The 23,772-nt window shown below is 37.3% G+C and overlaps 1 protein-coding gene across 20 annotated transcripts in view; it reads left to right on the top strand.

Annotated features, from left to right (window-relative positions):
* The window catches only part of LOC121322878 (bromodomain adjacent to zinc finger domain protein 2B-like), a 65,321-nt gene extending 45,062 nt beyond the window's left edge, over positions 1-20,259 (top strand). For 6 of the 20 annotated variants that reach the window (XM_041263364.1, XM_041263370.1, XM_041263361.1 and 3 more), the window contains 27 exons: positions 454-562; positions 934-1,035; positions 1,652-1,862; positions 1,951-2,043; positions 2,154-2,215; positions 3,777-3,842; positions 5,207-5,272; positions 5,703-5,747; positions 6,010-6,042; positions 7,256-7,321; positions 7,572-7,712; positions 11,201-11,455; positions 11,845-12,059; positions 12,680-12,754; positions 12,946-13,189; positions 13,477-13,539; positions 13,626-13,770; positions 14,055-14,737; positions 15,129-15,408; positions 15,725-15,880; positions 16,151-16,311; positions 16,499-16,806; positions 17,244-17,379; positions 17,463-17,609; positions 17,907-18,181; positions 18,493-18,636; positions 18,866-20,259. In XM_041263364.1, coding sequence (XP_041119298.1) covers positions 454-562; positions 934-1,035; positions 1,652-1,862; positions 1,951-2,043; positions 2,154-2,215; positions 3,777-3,842; positions 5,207-5,272; positions 5,703-5,747; positions 6,010-6,042; positions 7,256-7,321; positions 7,572-7,712; positions 11,201-11,455; positions 11,845-12,059; positions 12,680-12,754; positions 12,946-13,189; positions 13,477-13,539; positions 13,626-13,770; positions 14,055-14,737; positions 15,129-15,408; positions 15,725-15,880; positions 16,151-16,311; positions 16,499-16,806; positions 17,244-17,379; positions 17,463-17,609; positions 17,907-18,181; positions 18,493-18,636; positions 18,866-19,019 — 4,435 coding nt within the window. In that variant the 3' untranslated portion in view covers positions 19,020-20,259. The remainder of the gene's footprint in view (positions 1-453; positions 563-933; positions 1,036-1,651; positions 1,863-1,950; positions 2,044-2,153; positions 2,216-3,776; positions 3,843-5,206; positions 5,273-5,702; positions 5,748-6,009; positions 6,043-7,255; positions 7,322-7,571; positions 7,713-11,200; positions 11,456-11,844; positions 12,060-12,679; positions 12,755-12,945; positions 13,190-13,476; positions 13,540-13,625; positions 13,771-14,054; positions 14,738-15,128; positions 15,409-15,724; positions 15,881-16,150; positions 16,312-16,498; positions 16,807-17,243; positions 17,380-17,462; positions 17,610-17,906; positions 18,182-18,492; positions 18,637-18,865) is intronic. The other 14 variants (XM_041263382.1, XM_041263378.1, XM_041263371.1 and 11 more) reach the window with 11 other exon arrangements.
* The last annotated feature ends 3,513 nt before the right edge of the window (positions 20,260-23,772 follow it).

The raw sequence follows: 23,772 nt of genomic DNA, 5'->3' as shown, positions 1-23,772 counted from the left end.
ACTTTAAAACATTGAGAGCGGCACAGACCTCCTGTATGTTTTTCAAGGAGCTCATCAGATTATAGAAGTGGCCGATTCCCTCAGGGACCTGTAGTGACAGGGAAAGAGAAGAGTACTCCCAGCAGATGCGCTTAGCTGGTCAGACTTGGATCCTCATCACTAGGAGGTGACAGGATTAAGAATACCAGCAATAGATCTTCATGCATCCTGGAAACCTGCAGAAGGCTTCTTTACAGCAGCTGCCCAGACAAAACAAAACTTTTGTCCAGTGCAGTGTCTGCTTTTTTCTGTCCAGTCTTGTGAATCTGCATTATATGGAGATTACTCAATTACTTTAAACCCTTCTATTACACAAAGATTTCTCAAATTTTCAGTTATTTTATTAACATTTTACAGGGCCATCCCACTTACGCAAACACATTACATAACATGTAAAATATTTTGTTACAACAGATGGCAGAGAGAGGCAAGGATAAGAGAAATTGGTGGTCGTCTGCAAGGGGAGGTAGCATATTATGCCCCATGTGGAAAGAAACTGCGACAGTACCCTGAAGTAATGAAGGTAATCTATTCAGTTAACAGTAACACAAAGTACATGGTGGAATCGGATATTGATACAAAGGTTATTAAGGTGGTATTGGTAGGTTATTGTTAGAGTTAGCATTGCTAGTACATTTGTTATTATTGCTTCTTTATTTGATCTTCTTGTCATGCTTATAACAGCTTTGCATGTGTCTGATTTAAAATATGCAAGAAGCAATGATCAATGAAAACTAGGAATACTACCTTTTAACCCTGATCTATCAATACCACCCTATATAACTTTCTAGTCAACAACCAGTTTCTATGTTAATGTAAGTGGGGAAGCTTGAAGGTTACTACCTGCAAACTGGATTATTTGTCTCACTGAAGTCATTATTTTCTTTTCTGTAGTACCTTACCAGAAATGGAATAACAGACATCACACGAGATAATTTTAGCTTCAGTGCAAAAATAAGGGTTGGGGACTTCTATGAAGCCAGAGATGGACCTCAGGTGACAATGTTTTTATATTTTATTGTCAGTTTTTTGCATTCACTCCAGGAGCCATCTGAAATAATGCAGGGACCTCAAAGAATTATTTCACAACCCATGTACTAGTATAGCAGTGCTTTTTTGATTTCAAAGGCGTGGATAGACCGGATACCAAGAAATCACAGATACAGTGATTAAAAAACAGAGTTAAAGTTACAGAGTTAAAAAACAGTGCTGAATGGGTTGAGTCCTATGTGGAAATCACTCTGATGAACAGCACCATGGTCAAGGACTCAAGGGCCAGGCATTATAACTTAAATCGTTGTTTTAGAGGTCAGCATATCTATACAGATCTCAACATGCTACTGACTGAAAGATTTTGCTAGAAGGAAGCAGAATTTGCGTAGCAAATTACATGTAACCCAAGGTCTAAATTTTGTGGTCTAAATTTATTGTAATAATTCCAGTGTTTTGAATGAAGCCAGTAGACTGTTCAGAGATTTTACATATAGATCTATTTCTGGCTGTTAAAGTATTATTCCTTTGAAATGTTTTATGTAATGCTTGTGTTGATGCTTGAGTTTAGAAAATTGTTTCTGGCAGTTTCTCATTGAGCTCATTCTCTTTCTTTTTAAAGGGTATGCAGTGGAGCTTGTTGAACAAGGAGGAGGTTATCCCTCGTATACGAGCTATGGAGGGGCGAAGAGGGCGCCCCCCAAACCCAGATCGAATGCGTTCCGGTGACGGATCTAGAATGAGGCGCAGGAAAGGACGACCTCCTAACGTTGGGGCCTCTGAGATCCTCAGCAACACTGATGCCAAACTGATCAGAAGACTAGAAGCTCAAGGTGAGTTTCATGATTTTTGAGCTAATTACAGCATAGTTAAGATTTGTACTTAATTTAGTAACTTCAAAAACAAACTGTTATTTTGCAGAAATAGCCAGGCAAGCAGCCCAGATTAAACTGATGCGAAAACTTGAAAAGCAAGCACTGGCACGTGCTGCTAAAGAAGCAAGGAAACAGCAAGGTAGACAGCTTACTTCCTGTGGCTCAGTGAACAAGCCTACTTTCAAACTCAACTAACCGCTGCGGAATTACCTGCTGCAGTCTGTCACAATCATTTATTTTTTCTTTTAGCAATCATGGCAGCTGAGGAAAAGCGAAAACAGAAGGAGCAAATAAAGATTTTTAAACAGCAGGTACAATTTTTGAGTTTTAAACAAAGCAGTCATATAAAATTTGGTTAAATATACACAACTTTTTAATGTTGAAACTCCCTTTAAAAAATTATTTAAGTCACAAAGGTCCAGGCTTTTTTTTTATTTTCCTTACATAAAACATTGCACTTAAGAGTAAAGAGTTAGATATGTTTCAAATGGTGATTTTTTTAAAATTGATAAAAGGCTGTACAAATGTTGTAATTTTAGATAATGTAGCGGGTTATAGACATATTATGGACAAAAATGTCCTAATACAATACATACCTATAAGTAGGGGTCTGCTTAAATTGCAGTAAATTTACGTATTTCTCTCGGGTAGGTTGCGGAATTAAACTCGGATTTCACAGACCTGTTTAAACATTAAATCTACCTAAGTAGAGAGTATTTCAGAACACTATAAAGCCTAAAAATAGTGGTACTTGCTTCCTTACTAAAACAGAGTGGTATCATTTGCAAGCATGCAGCATCCCCTTGCAGTTGACTTGTCTATACATTGACTGACGTGGGTATTCAGGTCTTAAAATTCCAACTGCGAAAAAGTAAGCAGCAGGTTGAAGTGAGGTGGCTGTGCTTGATTGTTTTAGTACTGATTTAATTTGCCGACAGGAATACTTTTTGCCTGGGCTGACTTTCCAGTTTGTTTTCTGAAAGCTGTTTATTTTACATTCTGTTCAGCAGCCTCTGTAGTATCCTTTTGTTTAATGTGTGATTCTGAAGGTAAATAGCGATCAATCATATTTTCTCCAGACACATTAAGATGTGCAAAACAATTACCTCCATCTGCATGTACAGTTTCTTTGGGAAATATCTTGACATGATCAATCAACGAAATATACCTTGCTTTTTTTTGCTTTGTCATCCATTTCTACTATTTTGCCTCCAATGCTGAAAACTAGATTTTAGCAACCTAAATCAAAACAATACAGCACTGACTTTGCCCCACCCCCTACTTCACAGTACAGGTCACAGAAAAGCAGTACAGACGCATAGATAGGCTCATTAAAACTTTGTTGTCATTTGAATTGTAAACAAGAACTAAGGACGTGTTTTTTTATTCTATTATTATTATTTTTGCCAAAGTGCAATGCACACAGGATGGCAAAGGAATAAAAAAGGGCCAAAGAAGGAAGATATGCAGTTTGCGCGGCTTGCATTCTGCAGTAGTTCATTAAAACAAGGTTACTTTTTTTTCTCTCTCCGTACTTGTTCGGCATGCATTGGCCCCTAAAAGAGGTGAATTTTGCGGTGACCCCTCAATTCAGTATTGTGATGTTGGTGTAGGGAAAAAAGGTAATTTAGACACAGGAAATGTACAATGCTGTGTTAGATGTACATTAGCTCCTGAGATCAATAATCAGGGTTAGATTTGATTTCTTTACATTTTGCAGCAGAAAAAGTGTTATTGAAAGCTAAACATGCACATCTTTTAAGCATTTCCTTACAAGAACAAGGCCCAGGTTACAAGTCACTATTTAGCCTTAATTTGCAACAACAGTTTTTTTTTTTTTTGTTTTGTTTTGTTTTTTAAACATTTTTACAGGAGAAGATCAAACGAATCCAGCAAATAAGACTGGAAAAAGAGCTTCGAGCTCAGCAAATTCTTGAGGTATGTAAAAAAAGAAAAAGAGGTTACATGGAACAAAGTAGATATTTGCCTGCTGTACATTTACAAAATACATACTATGCCACAGACCTGTGTTAGTTAGGGCTATTCCTGAATTATGCTACTCCAGATTGATTTAGATTTTTTACATGATTTTATGTGGGATAGGCGCTCAATTGGTTTTGGTACACAGCTATTGAATATTAAAAACAAAATTGTCTTGGCTTCTTCAGACCATGGTTAAACGTACATAAAAGGATTTTTTGAGACAATAGCAACAGTTTTGCATAAGTAGGTGGCATAAACACTGTTTTACATACTCATACAATTATGGGAGCTCAAAACTGTTTTAGGAGCCCTAAATCAAATTTGAGTTGACACGGTTGGCAAGCCATTCTTAACAGGATTTTTCACAGCTTGTAATTACATATTTGAATTTAACATAATTTATTCTTCCTCAGTTTTGCCACTGTGTATAATGCAGTGGTTAGGGTTTAAAAAAGGCAGGGAATGGGAGAGAACAGGTTTCGAAATCTCAAGCCTCTATGCCCAGGCACTATGGGTGTTTTATTGCTTTCTGAGATGGCAACTCTGTGTCACAAGTGCTATTCCTTCTGGAATTATTACATTACGCAACATAATTTAAAACCTTCTGGTTGTTATTTCCGGGTTAAGTCAAGGCAGGATGCTACTTTTAAACGACATGCATGTGATATTAATCCTGACGACATGTTTTGTCCATTTCATAAAATAATCCAAAATAAAAATCTGTATTTAGCTCTCTTATTCTAGAATAGCCCTTTGATTGCTTTAGAGCAGGGGTCTCCAACCCTGCTCTGGAGAGCTACTGGGTCTCCTGGTTTTTGTTTCAGCTGAGCTCTCTGTTACTTAATTGCACCAATTATTGGCTTAATTAGTCCAGATCTTTAGCCATTGATACTTAGACCCCTGCTTTAGAGTATGGCAGTAATATGTCTGTTTGCACCATATGACATTTTAAAGAAACAAAATATGTATTTATTATTGCAAAGCTGGAGTTTCTGGCTTCTTATGAATCCATGGTATGGATATTAAATAAAGACTGCATCGATTATTTATGCTTCCAGTTAAGTATGAAAGAAACCCACAGTAATAATCACACCTTGCATTAATAGCTGTTCTAATGTTAACATTCTTCTTTTCAATAGCTGTAGTCTGGGATCATGCTGACACTGTGTAGTCTTATTCCAGATAACAGCTGATAACTATTAGGCAGTAAACATTGCTTTTGTTACCTTTTGAAGCGTGTCGATGTGTTTTAGACTGAGATGTTTTTTAAGCTATAGTGGTGCTGTTGCATGACCTCCGGACCTGTTTTGCATGCACAGGCTAAAAGGAAAAAGAAGGAAGAAGCAGCAAATGCCAAAATATCGGAAGCTGAGAAACGAACAAAGGTTAGTTTAGATGGGCCACAGTGACTTTTGGGGGAAACTGTACAAAGACTGTGAGTAATCTGACTAAAACCATCATTATTACACCAGCAGTGCACTTCATTTGGTATTCACTATTTATATTTAAGAGACTGAAATTGCAAGTAAATACAAAATAATGTTTATAGCATAGATAATACTATGTCATGGCGTCATAATTCAGAGCTTGATTAACTTTTGGCCATCTGTTACACAGTGATGAAATGGCTAGGTCATTTTCCATTTACTTTAGTTCTAAACTGACCCTGCTTCAATGCTAGGCAGTGTGGTAATGGATTAAGTTGAATGTCCCAAAGCATATGAGAGCAAAAACATTAATTTGTATTTGTCTGCATTTTATTTCGGTTCTTGTACTTTTTTATCTTTTACACTGCATTGTTTTGTTTGTTTCAAGGAGAAAGAAATGAGAAGGCAACAAGCTATACTTTTGAAGCACCAGGTTGGTTTTACTGTTTCGATACAATACTTTAAAATGGTGCTTGAACTGTGTGTTTTCCTAATTTCAAATTAATCATTTTTGGGGCCTTTATAATAAATTCTTGGTTGTTTATTAAGTCCTTTATTTTTTTTTCTTAATTTAATTTCCATTCTTTTGCTATTGGGCTATCTCTTTTGGGGGTGTGTTTTTTCTTCTTCTTATAAACTGGTTTTATGACTTTGTGATTTCTGTTTCATAATACTTTGCCAACTCTTTCTACCAGGAGTTGGAGAGGCATAGACTAGATATGGTATGGGTATGTTTATTTTTGTACATCTAACACCGCATCGTGAATTGGTTGTGATATGGTTGTCATAGCAATGCACAAAGTGAAGCACTGGCTGCTGTCATACTACATACTTCTGCATGGCTTTACAGCACAGTGCATTGCATACATCTGCTCTGTTTAGGGACAAATTTGACAATTTGAATTGCTTTGTGTTTTTGCTTCGTTACAGTCTCTGTATATAGGCTGTAATCCATATGCTCGTGTACAGAATTTCAGTAATCAATCCCATCCATTACATTTTTATTGTTACTGTTTTTTAAATAGATGTTTGTTTTAAAAGTCCAGTAATAGAGCTAAATGTTTCTCAAAGGAACGTTACATGTCACCTTTCCATCTGTGTTTTGGACAGCAACCTAGCTGATCCTTCGGCATTTGTAAGCCTGGTTGCTGACATGTTTGCTTGTAGCAATGCAACTGAAGGCATAAAATCACTGAAGAAAGTTCCTTCAGTTTTCTTTTCTTTTTTTTTTTTTTAATATTTTAGAATAAGCTCACCAAAACTTAGTCCTTTCCACTCGGCCCCTGTTAGCCCTATGATAGGCAATGCTAACATTGCCATTAACCCATGCCATACTTGATCTAGCAGTGCATTTGGAATATCGTTTCTGTGCCCTTTTACAAATGACTCCAATTTGTTCTTGTTGTTTGTGCCACTTCAGCATTTTAACCTAATGGAGTTTTCGTATGCATGACTTAAGTTAACCCTTCATATAAAATCACACCCTTGGTTAGAAGTGCATTGAAAGTTTATATTTTCCAGTAAAGAGAAATGCAGATCATTTTTTGCCAAATTTTAAATATCAATTAAAACATATAGCTTGTTTATGACATAATCTGGTTTACTGTAAGATGCTTTTGTAGCAGATGTAAGGTTACTTACCTGTACCTGCCAACCACAGTGCTTTATACCTGCCAGCTTATGAAGAAGCATCGCAACTGATCCTAACTAAAAGCGTATGCTTCTGTTATTGACACTCTCTGCACATCTGTTGCTTTTCCCTTTTGCTTTTGATTGTCACTATTATGCTTTCTAATCCTCAACTAAAACATACACAAACCTGGCCATTTACATGATTTGTCTTATATTGCTGAACCTGCTGTATTGAGCTTTGTTTAATGTTCACATTGGTTCCTAGTATTTGAGCCATGTCACCCTGACAGTATTTTTGTGCTCCACTAGGAGCGAGAGAGGAGAAGGCAACATATGATGCTGTTGAAAGCTGTGGATGCTAGAAAGAAAGCTGAGGTAAGTGATTTATGAATTGCCAGTCTCTCCTTGAAATGGCTTTGGGGGTTTAGACCTTGTATCATTTTTTGAAAATATATGGAGTGTGAACAAAACTAAGAATCCATCTCAAAGCAATTTGTTTTTAAAGTACTGTAATTTATAAGCAAGTCTTAGTATTGTGTGAATTCTGATGTCATAATCCTCATTCTGGATTGTCTGCAACAGTATTAATAACATGCACTGTTAACTTGTCCAAAATTTGACTAAGGAGAAAGAACGATTAAAGCAGGAAAAAAAGGATGAGAAACGTTTAAATAAGGAACGGAAATTGGAGCTGAGGAGACTGGAACTGGAGATTGCGAAGGAGCTGAAGAAGCCAAATGAGGATATGTGCTTAGCAGATCATAAGGTAATCACGTTTGCAATATGGTTGGATAAATACATCTGACCTATTTCAACTAAAATGATCGTGTCCTGGTCATTAAAGTACTTTGAGCCAATAAAATAGTTCCAGTAAACATTACCTAATATGTATGTCATAAGTCGGTCTCATGTTATCCTATATGAAATATGCAAATATTATAATAAAGGTAAAAAAAATGCTTTATTTTCAATAGTTTACCACATCATACCAAGAGATACTGGTACTAGCGAGACAAAGCGGGAAACTTCGAGGAGCTGGAGTTTTTGTAAAGGAAATTTTAAATGTTTGAACATTTTTCATGAGAAAAAAATGAGTGTGTGTGTGTGTGTGTGTGTGTGTATGTGTATATATATATATATATATATATATATATATATATATATATATATATATAGACAGAGACACACACACACACACACACAGTGGTTTGCAGAAGTATTCACCCCCTACCAATAATGTTACATTTTGTTGAATTACAAATAATGTATGCACAGTTTTTCAAATAAACTTTTTTATTCAAAGTTGTAATGGTTAAACTGAACACTGTTATATGAGGAGGAGATTAAATGTCAACAAAACTTGCTAAGAAAATTTACAAAATTTGCATAAGTATTCAGCCCCTTAAGTCAGTACTTGGTAGAAGCAGAAGTGTTTTTTTTATAGGTTTCTACTAGCTTTGCACATTATGATGGTGAAATTTTTGCCCATTCTTCACTGGAAAATTGCGCCAGTTCTGCTAAGTTTGTTGGGGATCATCGATGGACTGCAATCTTCAAGTCTCGCCAAAAATGTTCGATTGGATTCAAGTCAGGACTTTGACTGGGCTACTCAAGAACATTAATTCTCTTCTTGTTCAACCACTCCAGTGTGGCTTTGGCTTTGTGCTTCGGGTCATTGTGCTGCTGAAATGTGAATTTCCTCCCCAGTTTCAGAGTCTTGACTGACTCAAACAGGTTTTCCTCAAGGATTCGCCTGTACTTTGCACCATCCATTCTCCCTTTTATTCTGACAAGCTTCCCAGTCCCAGCTGAAGAGAAGCATCACCATGGTTGACAGTTGGGATGGTGTTGACTGGGTGCAGTGTTGGGCTTGCTCCAGACGTAACTCTTGGAACTTAGTCCGAAAAGTAAAATTTTTGTCTCGTCTGACCACAAAACCTTTTTCCACATGTCTGCAATATCATCTACATGCTTTTTTGTAAACTCCATATGTGCTTTAAGATGAGGCACCCATCCATACAGGCCAGCTTTGTGTAGGGACCGGCGTGTTGTTGATGTGTGAACACTGACTCCCATCTCAGACACAGAACTTTGCAGATCTCTCAAGGTCATTGTTGGCTTCAGAGTGACATCCCGAAGCAGTTTCCTGCTTGCCCGGCTGCTCAGTTCGTGAGGACAAAATGATCTGGGTAGTATCTGGGTGGTATGATGCATCTTCCAGTTCTTAATGATAGACATCACTGCGTTGAGATGGATAATCAGCGCCTTTGAAATGTCCTTGTACCCTTCTCCTGCTGTGTGCCTCTCTACCACTTTATCCTTGACTTGTTTCAAAAGCTTCTTGGTCTTCATGGTTGCTTTGTTGGATCACTGTGTGAGTTGCAGCTTGAAAGTCTTTATACACCTGTGGGAAATTATCTACAAGTTAAACCACTTTGAGTACACACAGGCCGAAACCATTTCACTAATTTTGTGACTTTTCAAACAAATCATTTGCACCTGAGCTGATTTAGGGTTGCAGTAGCAAAGGGGTTGAATACTTATGCAACTAAGATTAACCTGTTCTTCTCTGTAAATCTTACTTATTTGTATTATATCTGCATTTTTTAACTTTATCAATGTGGAGTAGTTTGTGTATATTCTACATGTAAAGTCTAATTTGAAAGTGTCGTGGAGTACGCTCAGGTGCCAACAAAATGTGAAAACTTTTGCAGGGGGGTGAATACATCTGCTAACCACTGTATGTGTATGTGTATGTGTGTATATATATATGTATATATATATATATATATATATATATATATATTATATATATATATATATATATATATATATATATATATATATATATATATATATATATCAGGGTCCAGTATAAGTCCTCTACGCAACCTGCTTTTTCTCATTTTTCTCATTTTATAAAAAGCAGCACACTGTTTTAATTCGTACTGCGGAGGGTAATTGCTTCTCATCAGCGTCAGGCTCCAATTAATTTCATGAGTCTTCCTCCCCTTTTTCAAATGCACAAACCCACTGCATTGAAAGAATACATTCCCAACATAGGAGGCTTGTTGCTAGGGAGCTGACGCCACTGCCTTGTGGCTTTTGCTAGTTGACTAAAATAAAAACCGCTTCAGCAAGTAGATATTTAGTTTGCTTTGTGTTATTGTGCAATACGTGTCTATATGATAACAGTACAATATTAATGCTTTGTTTTCAAATGTTTTGTATATTTTTGTTTGATGTGCTGTACGAAATAAAACGAACAGTAAATCTAAGTGGCTATGTATATTGCAGCTAAGGCATATGCAGTTAGACAGTAAAAATGGGGAGTCAGCTTCAGGACTACGATATATCAGGACCACGAGGCTGCAGTATAGTGACGGACGATATAACGAGGGGTGGGTGTATATGTATAACAAACACAAAAAAAAAAAAAATCAAAAAAACATTGAGTTGTTTTTCCTTTTACAAGAACTCAGTTTACCAGAAGCAGCAAATTTTAAATGTTGACCGTTTTCCTTCATAACAGGAAGTGCTGCATTGTGAAAAGTACAAAAAGTGTTCACCGGTTTTAATTAATTAATTAATTAACTAATTAATTAATTATTTTTGGGGGGGCATGAATAGCTATACCATTAAAATATTGTGTGAATCTTTCATATATTAAAATTTTGGGATATATGAAGTGATGGAAATGCATATTTGGTAAGATTTTGTTTGCTGTATGTACTTAAGTGTGAAAGTTGTTAAATTGAATGGTTAAGTAATTTGTTTGCGGGATGGGGGAAGTGGTAGATGCAGAGGGCTATTGGATGACTGGACCACCATTTAAAGTAATGGGTTTCTGCATTAGAGATCCATGACCTCTTGAATAGCATGTAGGAATGTGTGCTTTGCAGTTTGCAACTAATGTCTAATTAGCTAGCAATTTTTTTTTTTTTTTTTTTTTTTTCCCGTTACATTCATAACACAGAGAAGACACTGACCAGCACTAACCTTTACTGTCGTTGATACATTATGCTGCCATCTAGTGGAATCTCTAGTGCCATCTCAGTAGAAAATGATCATGTAATACAAATAACACAGTATAATGCTCAGCAAATAGTTTCATTTTTAAAATTGAATTATTTGCCAGCATGTTCTCCTATGCATTTGTGCAAAGATTCTTTTAAATGCTATTGTTCTGTATATCAAAGGGAGAGTACAATATTTAGAGTTAGTCTAAACTGATTGAGTCTGTTCAATTCACAGCCACTTCCAGAGCTGAATCGCATTCCCGGCCTCGTGCTGAACGGAAGCACCTTTTCAGATTGCCTGATGGTAGTGCAGTTCCTGCGTACCTTTGGGAAGGTTCTTGGCTTTGATATCAGTGTGGATGTCCCTCACCTGAGCGTGCTTCAGGAGGGGCTGCTCAATGTGGGAGACAGCATGGGAGAAGTGCAGGACCTGCTAGTGAGGCTCCTGTCAGCTGTCGTTTGTGATCCAGGACTGCCACCTGGCTGCCGCGTAAGAATTTCAAGCCCTTTATATAATGTAAAATACAGATGTAGAAACAAAAACTGTACTCTAAATTTTACAGCTCCTTTGTCAATTTAGGGACAGAAACTGAGATATTGAAAGATATCTTGCTCTACTGTTTACTGTATTTCAAGTAATTGGGAGAGAAGTTGCAAGTATTCTTATGCAATATTTTAACGTGAATTAAAAGCCAAACTAATGCACTCAATTATTGAGCCATGCAGGTAAACAAAAATGTCACTATTGCTTGGGCTATTATGTAAAGTAAAAAGAGGTACCATAACAACTCCTTTACGTGGAAATGAATCCTTTCCAGCACGTATGTTCTTTTGAAATTAACTACCTATTTTAACTTAATTTTATAACCATTTTTCTAGGCAAAAACTGCTCTTGGTGACCATTTGACAAACATTGGGATTAACCGGGATAATGTGTCGGAGATTCTGCAGATATACATGGAGGCACACTGTGGTCAGACAGAGCTCACTGAAAGCCTGGAGACAAAAGCTTTCCAGGCACACACTCCAATGCAGAAAGCATCAATTCTGGCTTTCCTTGTGAATGAGTTGGCATGCAGCAAGAGTGTAGTGAGGTAAAAGTGTTTAACAACTGATACTGTACTTAATGAGTACTTGAGCCTACTGTACTCATCATTGAAGTGTTACTTATATACTTGTAGGCATTGCAGAGATTTTTAGTTAACTAAACAAAAGACTGTAGATTTAAATGGTACACTTATAAAAAAGTACATTCTTCACATTGCACATAAAGTGTTTATTGCTTCACCAATAATGTAATTGTTAAAAGTGGTGTATTATCCCTCTTCATACCTTCTGGCAATAGTTCTAATTAAAAAAGGTTTACCATGTCATGATTCAAGCATGTAGCTAAAACAATAAATCTCATGCATAATATGGGCAATAACATATTTTGAATGTCCAGAAAATAAATCTAGTAAATCCTTTTGCATTTATGATATCACACGTGCTGTATTTGCATCTCCTTACTATTCATATGGGCATACTGTAGTCCCTGACCACAAATCAAAAAAGAAAACTAGAAGGACTCTTTGTTTTTCATGGACACCAGAATATGTAATGCGATGCATAATAAATCTGAAGTATGAAGGAGAACTAGAGAAAGTTATACAGCAGATAACAATACAATTAAAAAAGTAGAAGGCAAATTTAAAGTGTCTACTTTTTTTTTCAGTGAGATTGACAAAAACATCGACCATATGTCTAATTTAAGAAGGGACAAGTGGATAGTTGAAGGCAAGCTCCGGAAGTAAGTATCACTCATTGGTAAAGTGTCTTTTTAAGATTAAGAAGCAAGAAGCAACAGTACCTTATCAGCAACAGTAACTATATTGTAACTATAAATAGGTTTTTCATATTGTTAAAGGCTTGATACCAAGAGGTTTTGACAGTACATTTCAAACTGTTAACCTCTGCCTTATCCACTATCCCTCTGTTCAGGCTGAGGATTATTCATGCCAAGAAAACAGGAAAAAGGGACACAAGTGGATGTGCAGACGGGGGGGAGGAGCAGCAGGCCCTGGGCACCCCCACTGCTGGGCGCAAACGCAAGCAGAAAGGAGGGGACAGTGATGACGATGATGATGATGATGATGATGATGATAGTGACGAGCAGGGGGATGAGGAGGAGGATGAAGAAGATGACGGAAAGAAAGGAAAGAAAGTGGAAGCTTGTGAAGATGAGGTACAGCCTGCTGCTGCAGTATCAAATAATTGTTGTTGCTTTCCTGAATAATCTTTTGGTATGAAGAGCTATCATAAGGAGTGTATTAAAAATAAGAAAAATATACTATAATTAAAAATATTAGTTTGGTTGATTTGTTATAACTGTAATCAATCTGTAATAAATCACTAAAATATCTTGAAGTAAAACTAGTATGTACAACAACAAAAAATGTCCAATGTTGTCATTTAAACGCAATCCAGTAATTGTGTTTTAACTTGAAAACATAACCCAGATTTATGTTTTAGGATGATGGGTACCAGACCACCAGTGTTGAGGAACTGGAAAAACAGATTGAAAAACTCACCAAGGTACAAAAGCAGCTTTACAGAACAACAAATATGTTTTTAAGTAATGCTTTTCAAGAAACCTTAACACACTGCTTCTTCTGTTACAGCAACAGAGCCAGTTCAGAAGGAAACTGTTTGAATCGTCTCATTCCTTGCGGTCAATGATGTTTGGTCAGGATCGATATAAGCGCAGGTACTGGGTTTTGCCCCAGTGTGGTGGAGTTTTTGTGGAGGCCCTGGAAAGTGGAGAAGGTAAGAGAAACAGCCACAGTATATGACAAATTACTAAAAAAAAATGCTGTTTGAAGAATCCTGTGATTTTTTTATTTTATTTTTTATTATTAATAACTCAGGAATTATCTCGTGTTCGTTAAAAAAAAGTCATTGGATTGTTAGTGCTACAATGTGGACAAGACCTTGGTTTAACTACAAGTATCAACTTTCAGACAACAATATCACTTTATTGTTCATTGTTGATATTTGTTCAGTATTTTTGCTTTGCTGTTTGTTCGTCAGGACTATTAATTTTGTTTCAGGTCAAGAGGAACTGGCAAAAGAGAGAGAGAGACTGAAGAATGCAGAAATGATCCAGGTCAAGGAAGAGCCCCCTGAGGTACCAGAGGAGAAGCCTCTTGACATTATCAGTCTCAACATCGGCGGTGCAGAGAGCAGGGAGAAGGGAAAGCAGAAGGACAATCCTAATCTATTCTTGCAGAAGCCAGGCTCCTTCTCCAAACTCAGCAAACTCTTGGAAGTAGCAAAAATGTCTCCAGAGTTGGACACGTTGAACCAGAAACCAAACGGGAGCCAAGCCAGCATCCCCACAATGATCCCTTCTCCCAGTCACACTATTTCACAAAGCGCACTGAGCCCACAGCCGGCTGTTTCCCAGGGCTGCTCAGACTCCAAGCCGGACTCTACCTTGAACCTGTTTAATCCTCACCTGAACAGCCCAGGGAAGTTTTACAGTTCTCCGCTGCTTCCAAATGACCAGCTTTTAAGGGTACTGACAGAGAAAAGTGGACAGTGGTTTAGCCTTTTACCAAGGACACCTTGCGATGACACCTCTGTAACCCATCCCACCATGCCTACAACATCCTCCCCCAAGTCTTCAACAATGAGATCTAAATCTCCTTCCCCATCTCCAGCACCTATACTGGTGTCTGGATCACCACAACACCCAGTGGGGCTCAACCCCTTTGCATTTTCAGCACTTCAGGTGTGTACTCACATAAATACTAAGACTTACAACCCAGAGCCAGGCACTTCATGTGTATAGAATTATTCCACGTGTGGCCTTGGGGTGTATTGTTTCATGAATAAAGAGTAGAATCCACATATGACAAGTGGGATCTCTCTGTCATTCGCTTTTATTGGGATCCTGTATTAACATGACATAGTACAATAAACAAACGCTGCAAAGGCTCCCATTAACAGCACAGCCAGACATCGAATGACTGATTCCATTGGTACCAGAAGTCATTTTATAAGGTCCATAGTACTTGTCACAGTAAGACTGGTTCACAATTTCTGATAAATTTACTTCCATATTACAAGCAGTTTCCCTATCTTTTTGGTGTTAAGTACTTTTTTTATTTCTTATTATTTAGATGAAACCTGGCTTGCACCTAATGGGGCTTCCCTTTTGTGGATGGCCCTCTGGAATGCTGAGTCCAAATCTGCCCTTCACTAGTTCTCCACTACCGCATGCGCTGAATTCAGGATTCGGAGTGACAGAGGGAAATCACAATCCCTTCTTGGCAGCCAGCGTTTCCACAAGTAAAAGCGAGTCTCCTGTGCCACAAAATGAGAAGCCCCCATCTGCCCCCTCTCCAGCAATTGAAGTAGCGAAGCCTGTGGACTATCCCTGTCCAAGGCCCATTCCAGAAGGTATAATGAATAACAGCAGCATTAGAAACCTCCCATTGATTTGTATTTTTCTGATTTGACATTGAGATTGTAACAGAATGGTGTTGCTGCTATGATCATTACTAAGCTAGCCAGTACAAAGCTTATAGAGTTCAATCATTTTAAAACCGACACCACTATATCTGCAACATATAATAAGTCAGTAAAGCGGAGCCAACATGGAGAACATAGGGGTGCTATTCCATAACATTTGTCAATGTGTGAACCTTGATTCCTTTTACTAGCTAAATGAGTGTCAAATAACTGGATATATGCTCCTGATCTTTCTCCCATGTAGAAATGCAGACTGGTTGGTGGAGAGTCACAGATGCAGAGGAACTTAGAACGTTGGTTAAAGTATTACATCTCAGAGGAATAAGGGAAAAAGCCTTGCAGAAGCAAATTCAAAAACACATGGATTACATCAGCCAAGCTTGCTCTAAGAATAGAGATGGTATGCTTTTTACTTTCAGATTGTGTACACTATTGACTAACCATGTGCATAATTGTAATGATAATGCCTCTTGTCTATTTGATGTTTTGCACATTGTACTATAGAATAAAAAGGACAGTCCTGTATATTATTTACAGTCGTAATCCTGATGCTACATTTAGTTATATATACTGCAATAAACTCTTAAGGAGGTAGGAAGATCTCTGTGTGTGCCTGTTCCTATAAAAAAAAACATTCCTGTTATGAAAATGCAATGGTTTTAATTGACAGTTGCCATTATGGAGATAAGTAACAATGAAGAAAACCAAGTAACTCAGGAAACTTTGGAGAGCTGGTGTGTAGAAGAGCAGGCAATGGACATGGATATAGCAATTCTGCAGCAAGTGGAAGAGCTGGAAAGGAGAGTAGCTTCCGCAAGCCTGCAAGTCAAGGTAACATCTGAAATATCACACCCTTTAATTTCTTTCTTGCTATCTTTTTTTCTGGATGGATTCCTATTTTTAAGACAGTAGTTCTGTTAATAGTAAGGGGCTTTCTTGTTTCATCTATAGATATTGTTAACAGAAAGATCCATTCTTGCAAGTACCTTCATTTATAGTGTTTGATTTTTATGCACAGGGGTGGATCTATCCAGAGCCTCACTCGGAGAGGGAAGATCTGGTGTACTACGAGCACAAGCCACTCACTAAGTTGAAGCCTGAAGAAGATAATGTAGGGGAAAAACAAGACTGCAGTGATAGCAGCATTGTGCGCCACATCAACAACCCCCTAGATATAGCTGTAACCAGGCTGGCTGAATTGGAGAGGAACATTGAGCGAAGGTATCTGAAGAGCCCCTTAAGTACCACCATTCAGATCAAACTGGATAATGTGGGCACAGTTACTGTCCCTGCTCCTGCACCATCCAATAGTGGTGATGGTGACGGGTAGGTCATCGAGATTAATTGGACCACTTTATTGTGCTGCTCTGCTAATTCAAACCTTTTTATTTATTTTTTTTGTCTTGCCTTTATTTCCACTTGATGTATTTCAGTTGTGTTGATTCATTTATTTTTAATTCTGCATGTCTGTGATCCATTTAGGATTGGGTTGTATCTGCATGGTGCCTTGTACTGTTGAGATCTTTTAGTGAGGAAGGTTTTCCATGTGTGCTGAGTTCCCCTACCACACACTGCTGAATGTTTGAGGCATGTTGTCAAGGTCTTAAGCACTATATTTATCAATTGAAGCTCCTTACATGTTGCATGCTTGCTGCTTGTGAGCACTGCTGTATTGTTGGTTGGCTTTATTGATTACTGTTGGTTTGATGCACTGTGACTCTGCAAACCTCTGACCCAGCTACTCTAATTTCCCCCCCACGCAGAGGTGAAGAGGATATTGCTCCGGGCCTCAAAGTGTGGAGGAAGGCATTGAGTGAGGTGCGCAGTGCTGCTCAGGTGGCTCTCTGTATTCAGCAGCTGCAGAAATCAATTGCCTGGGAGAAATCCATCATGAAAGTTGTGAGTATCTGGTATTCCTTCAGAGCATTAGCTTAGCTTTTTTGCAAAGTTTCAGTTATAAAGTTAATTTTCGTATGTTGCAGTACTGCCAAATTTGCCGAAAGGGAGATAATGAAGAACTACTCTTGCTATGTGATGGTTGTGACAAAGGATGTCATACTTACTGTCATAGACCCAAGATAACCACAATACCTGAGGGTGACTGGTTTTGTCCTGCCTGCATTGCGAAGGTAATCCTGGCCTTCAATACAGAGATTGCCTTGGACAATAGAAAAAAAAAAAAAAACTTTAATTGGCTTACACTTATTTACATGTTGTGACCACATATCAAATATTGCTATCTTTAAAGAGGCAAACAATCTAAAATACAGGAAAATTAAAACTCACATTTGGTACTTTAACATGTAAAAAGTTGAGGATGACAAACACACCACACAAAAAAAAGACTTTGTTGAAGTAAGTTTGGTCTTCTGTGAATTTGTGTGCAGTGCTTTTAATGTCTATTTATTTTTTTCTCTGCAATTCAGGCAAGTGGTCAGTCCCCAAGGAGCAAAAAGCTCCAAAACCGAGGAGTGAGAAAAGGCAATGACGTGAAATGCAGCAAGAAGCTGTCCGTGGCTGGAGATGTCTCGGAGGATGATGCTGCAAGTACAAGCAGTACTCCAAAGAAAGGGGGCAAAGAGCCCAAAAAGAGGAAAGGTGATGAAAATACATCCTTAAACCAGACCAAGCAGGAGAGCTCCTCCTGTGTGAAAAAAGCTAAAACAGCAAGAGATAACGCCAAGGATCTGGCTTTGTGCAGGTAATATTTTCTCACTAAAGTATAAAAAAAGAAGTCATAAAGTAACGTGGTTAAATAGAGTGGGTGGAATATGATATGATGTATATAAAATATATGGTGTTAGAGTAGTACACACAGTGGATGCAGATTAATGCAATTACTGTAACTAATTCATACTATCTAATTGCTATTTACCAGTTGCATATTTAAACTCCATGTTGAGAGAAAAAAAAAAAAACAGGACTGAGAAAGGTGATGAATATACAGTGATCACATACTGTGAGTACTGTGATTATGGGTCATATGTCATATATATGTCATTTTTTTTGTAGCCTTATCCTGTCTGAGTTGGAAACACATGAAGATGCATGGCCATTCTTGCTTCCTGTGAATTTGAAGCTTGTGTCTGGCTATAAAAAAGTAATAAAGAAACCAATGGCCTTTGCAACCATTCGAGAGAAACTGGATAGCTGCCAGTGAGTATCAACATGTCTTTTAAACGTTTGGTCCTAAACACGAATTTAAGAATTATGTCCTGCCATATTATTTTTTGTATACAAAATTCTAGTAATTAAGTAATGGTTGACTAACATTTGGATTATATATTAAGATGTGTGTATTTTAGTTTATATAGAACATTATCAAAATATATCGTGTATGATGTTGTATAATTTATGTATTGCATGTCCCCCCACACGACTTTAGGTACCAAAATCTTGAAGCATTTGTTGTGGATGTCAGACTAGTTTTTGATAACTGTGAAACTTTCAATGAAGATGATTCTGACATAGGAAGAGCTGGTCATAACATGAGAAGATTTTTTGAGATACGATGGACTGAACTTTTCCAAACAAGCTAAGTCCACTATCAACCCAACCTTCACTATCTGGGACCAGCAGTCAAAACTTCAAATTACACAGCAGAGCATTTTGACACAGTACTCCTCAACTCAGTGAAGAAAATCTAATCTTCAAAAACCAGGGCTCTTGAACTGCATTATATTTAAATGTGTTACGTACAGGTTTGTGTAGAACAGGGAAAACACACCCAAAGAGTTCAAGATACAGGGGTGTCATAGTGCAATACCATTTATTCTATGAAACCGCACTGAATTTACAACCATCAGAGCTGTAATAGGGAAAGGAAGCTTTCTCAACTTGTAATTATTATTATTTTTTTTTTTACTTTGCAGTTAATATTATAGTGATTGTATTTAATTGTGTTAATTATTTATGAGTAAAAGGTCCAGTCTTCATTTTCTATGAAAAGGAAGAAACAGCAAAAACTGCTTTAAAAAAAAAAAGAGAAATCCTAAAACAAGGAGTATTTCAAATATAAAACAAAGCCAAGAAATAACTGTTTACACTGTTTTGTGTCGTAAGGGCACTCACATTTGTTACAGTAATACTGTAAAGCTGCATTTTCGAATTTGTTTTTGCATCACTTAGTTGCAAAAGAACAATGGCGCAACAGTGAGACATCTGTATATACTGTTCATTAATGTTAATAGTAAGTCTCGTTTGCAATATGTATGATGTGTACATATTGTTTTCAGACATTGAACATTGTTTATGCCTTAGAATGATTGTAGCATTTTATTTGAGTCTTAAAGTGATTATACATATATTGCTTGTACAGTGCATATCCTCTGCAAACACTGTGGTCTCCTTAATCTTGGTAGTGCCTGTCTTTTCAACAGGGTGTATGGGATATTTTTTTTTTCCCCCATTTTTCTATTTTTTTTTTTTTTATATATATAATTTTGACTTTGCCGGGCCTCAAAATTCAAACGGAATCATTTTTATCCATGTGAAATATATTGCAACGCACAGTATTTTTCATAAATGCATTTCCCTCCACCTGCCTTGCCACAGAACTGAAGACACAAAGGACATTTGTAACAACTGTGTTTGAACTACTGTGTATTGTGGCCTACTGGAGGCAGCTAGAACAGAATTTTTTGTACCTAAGTCAGAGTACTTGAAGTTGTTTTATTTAAAAATATTGTGAAAAACAGGTAGCATTCTTTTTGTAGAAGCATTCATTTTCAATAGTGTGTGTGGCACGGATATAATAAAAGGATGTTTTTAAACCCAGTATTTATTTTTTAATTGTTTTTTTTTTTAGGTTTCTGTGTACACTGCCTTTAATTAACAATTGATGAGACATTAAAACATGTACTATTCATGTTTAAAAATGACCTACACTCTTACTTTGCTACCACAGGTGAAAAGGTGTTTATTTGTAATACATTAAAAAAAAAAAAAACTTGGAAACATTTAAGGATGTAAAATGGTAAAACATCCACTTCAGGTATAATGTTCAGAGCAAAATGACATGCAACACAAAACTACAAACTACAAGAATAATCATGTTTTAAAATCTAATTTTGCAGAAATTTCAATATGAACTTTCCCAAACAAGCTAAGTCCATATGAATAAAACCACCATCTATTTTTTTTTTTTAAATATATAATTGTTTATTGTCAAAAGAAGGACATTTCTATAGTAAGGATGTCGCCATTCGGTCAACAATAAATTGAATATAACAACTGGTTTCACACAACCTAATTTTAATTTTGAACTACCTTACTGTACCATAGGTAAGTGCTAACTGGGGGCTGTGAAACCAGTCAGGTTTTACTTTAGTACTGAATTAGTAGGAAAGTGCACTGCACATACATTAAAACATTTCACCTAGCCAGTTTTAACCAATCATTTCCAAAACATAACCGAGACTGATGATATTCACTCAATACTGGTCCAATAGCTTATGCACAATTTCTACTTTTGGTGGTTGGCTAACCCAAACCTCTTGTTTTGGAGCTTGTGTTGAAAATTGCAATGTAGCATAAAATAAGGGCATTTTACAAATATTGGATGCATATTTTAACCCACTGATGCCAAGATTTCATGTTAATATTTACCTGGCTCGCTGGATGAAACTTAAATCAAAGCTGGTTGTCCTCAGATAATAGTAATGGTCTATGGATTTACATTGGGTAAGACATCCAAGCACCTCCTCTCCAAAATAGAGGTAACTACAGGCAGGTCCATTTTTAACTTTGTTCAAAGAAAATTACCCTTTAGTAATTCTGTGGCAAAAAGAAAAAGAAGTGAGATCATTTGTTAAAACTATGGAGTTAACATACATATTTTACTTCCTAGAAATGTGTACTGCAGGTAAGCATCTTAATATATTTTGTGCTTATTACAAGCCACACTGGAACAATAAGCAGAGCCAGTATACTTTTCTGTACCACATTATTGAAAACCACAAAGTACCTTTACTGCAGGGTTTATAAGGCTTGGATGAGAAAGTATTATAGCTGGTTCTCGAGACTTACAATGTTTTAAACAATATGCCATCAAATTCAGTGTAAGAATCTGTGAATCTTAACATTTGTAATCATATATGCGATATTACAGAAGGCCATGATGGTATGGTTCAAGGAGTAAGATAAAACCTTATGTGTGGGTTATAATTATGGATATTCAGTTTGCTGTAGTGCATTGTAAGTCTTTCAGAAAATGGCTGCCTGTGTGTTCATTGGTTTTAATGCATACAGTGGGTTTATACGTGCATACAAGTTCTTTCACCAATTCTTTATGCAGTGTTTTCTGAGTAGTAGTGTGTCGTGTCCCCCCCTTTAGCTCATTGTAATTTGCTTAATTTTCTAGTCTGTACAATTCTGTTAATCATTAACTAGACAAGAAAACACCATCGAGAACTTAGTGTGGTGTAAGCATAATTTTATTATTTTATTGTTGGCTACTGCACACTTACTATTTGACTAAGTGTTGATTTTTTTTCCATTGGCAATGTCGGACGTTGTTGACGCCTGTGTTGGGGAATACATGCTGGAACAAACAACACCACCTGTGCTCTGAGTGACTACTGAGACTTTTGGTATTCATTTAAAGCTCATCGTTTTTGGAACATTCTTACAATAAAACTAACATGTATAGGATTAATCAAACAATTCGGCATTGATTATTTAATAACAGTAATAATAATAATAATAATATTTGTTATGTTACGCTACCCCATAACATATGTATATTAGGGATTAACGAAGAAGTGCATTTTACACTGTCATGTTGATTAAAGGATTAGATGTCAGAAAAGACTTGGTGCTACCGAAGAAATGCTTATTAAGTCTGACTGTCCACACATGAACTAAGGTATAAAGCTAGTGTACAAAGTGAATTCAGAGGTACTACTGAAATATTTTCCACCCGTGGCGATATGACTGCAAAGTACAACGTTGTATAACTTTGATCCAACTAATGTTGGGTAAGAACTCGGAAGCTGGTGTACTTTCTTGATCACTCCTAACACGACCTTACAACGCCCCTGGACTTTACAACACAAACTGTGCTTTACCATGCTTTTACACTGCTATGCTTTTACTATGGTAAACTTTTGTAAGGGCAGCTCCCTTGTCAGTATGGTTGCTTCACAAACTACAGTCTATACAGTGAAGTACTGTATCCGATGAACTTTTGAGTCTATAGAGAAAAACAAATGTACAGTGGCTTGTGAAAGTAGTGACCCCCCTTGGCATTTTTCCTATTTTGTTGTCTTACAACCTGGAATTAAAATTGATTTTTATTTGGATTTCATGTAATGGACATACAGAAAATAGTCCAAATTGGTGAAGTGAAATGAAAAAAATAACTTGTTTAAAAAAATTCTAAAAAATAAATAACGGAAAAGTGGTGCTTGCATATGTATTCACCCCCTTTGCTAATAAGATCTGGTGCAACCAATTACCTTCAGAAGTCACATAATTAAATAAAGTCCACCGTGTGCGATCTAAGTGTCACACGATCTGTCACATGATCTCAGTATATATACACCTGTTCTGAAAGGTCCCAGAGTCTGCAACATCACTAAGCAAGGGGCACTACCAAGCAAGCGGCACCATGAAGACCAAGGAGCTCTCCAAACAGGTCAGGGACAAAGTTGTGGAGAAATACAGATCAGGGTTGGGTTTTAAAAAAATATCTGAAACTTTGAACATCCCACAGAGCACCATTAAAGCCATTATTAAAAAATGGAAAGAATATGGCACCACAACAAACCTGGCAAGAGAGGGCCGCCCACCAAAACTCACGGACCAGGCAAGGAGGGCATTAATCAGAGAGGCAAGAAGGAGACCAAAGATAACCCTGAAGGAGCTGCAAAGCTCCACAACGGAGATTGCAGTATCTGTCCATAGGACCACTTTAAGCCTTACACTCCACAGAGCTGGGCTTTATGGAAGAGTGGCCAGAAAAAAGCCATTGCATAAAGAAAAAAATAAGCAAACACGTTTGGTGTTCGCCAAAAGGCATGTGGGAGACTCCCCAAACATATGGAAGAAGGTACTCTGGTCAGATGAGACTAAAATTGAGCTTTTTGGCCATCAAGGAAAACGCTATGTCTGGCACAAGCCCACCACCTCTCATCACCCCGAGAACACCATCCCCACAGTGAAGCATGGTGGTGGCAGCAGCATGCTGTGGGGATGTTTTTCATCAGCAGGGACTGGGAAACTGGTCAGAATTGAAGGAATGATGGATGGCGCTAAATACAGGGAAATTCTTGAGGGAAACCTGTTTCAGTC

Source organism: Polyodon spathula, chromosome 11 (genome assembly GCF_017654505.1).
Source record: "Polyodon spathula isolate WHYD16114869_AA chromosome 11, ASM1765450v1, whole genome shotgun sequence".
NCBI classification, from domain to species: Eukaryota; Metazoa; Chordata; class Actinopteri; order Acipenseriformes; family Polyodontidae; genus Polyodon; species Polyodon spathula.
The sequence above is the reverse complement of the archived record's forward strand: the minus strand, read 5'-3'. Positions and strand labels throughout refer to the sequence as shown.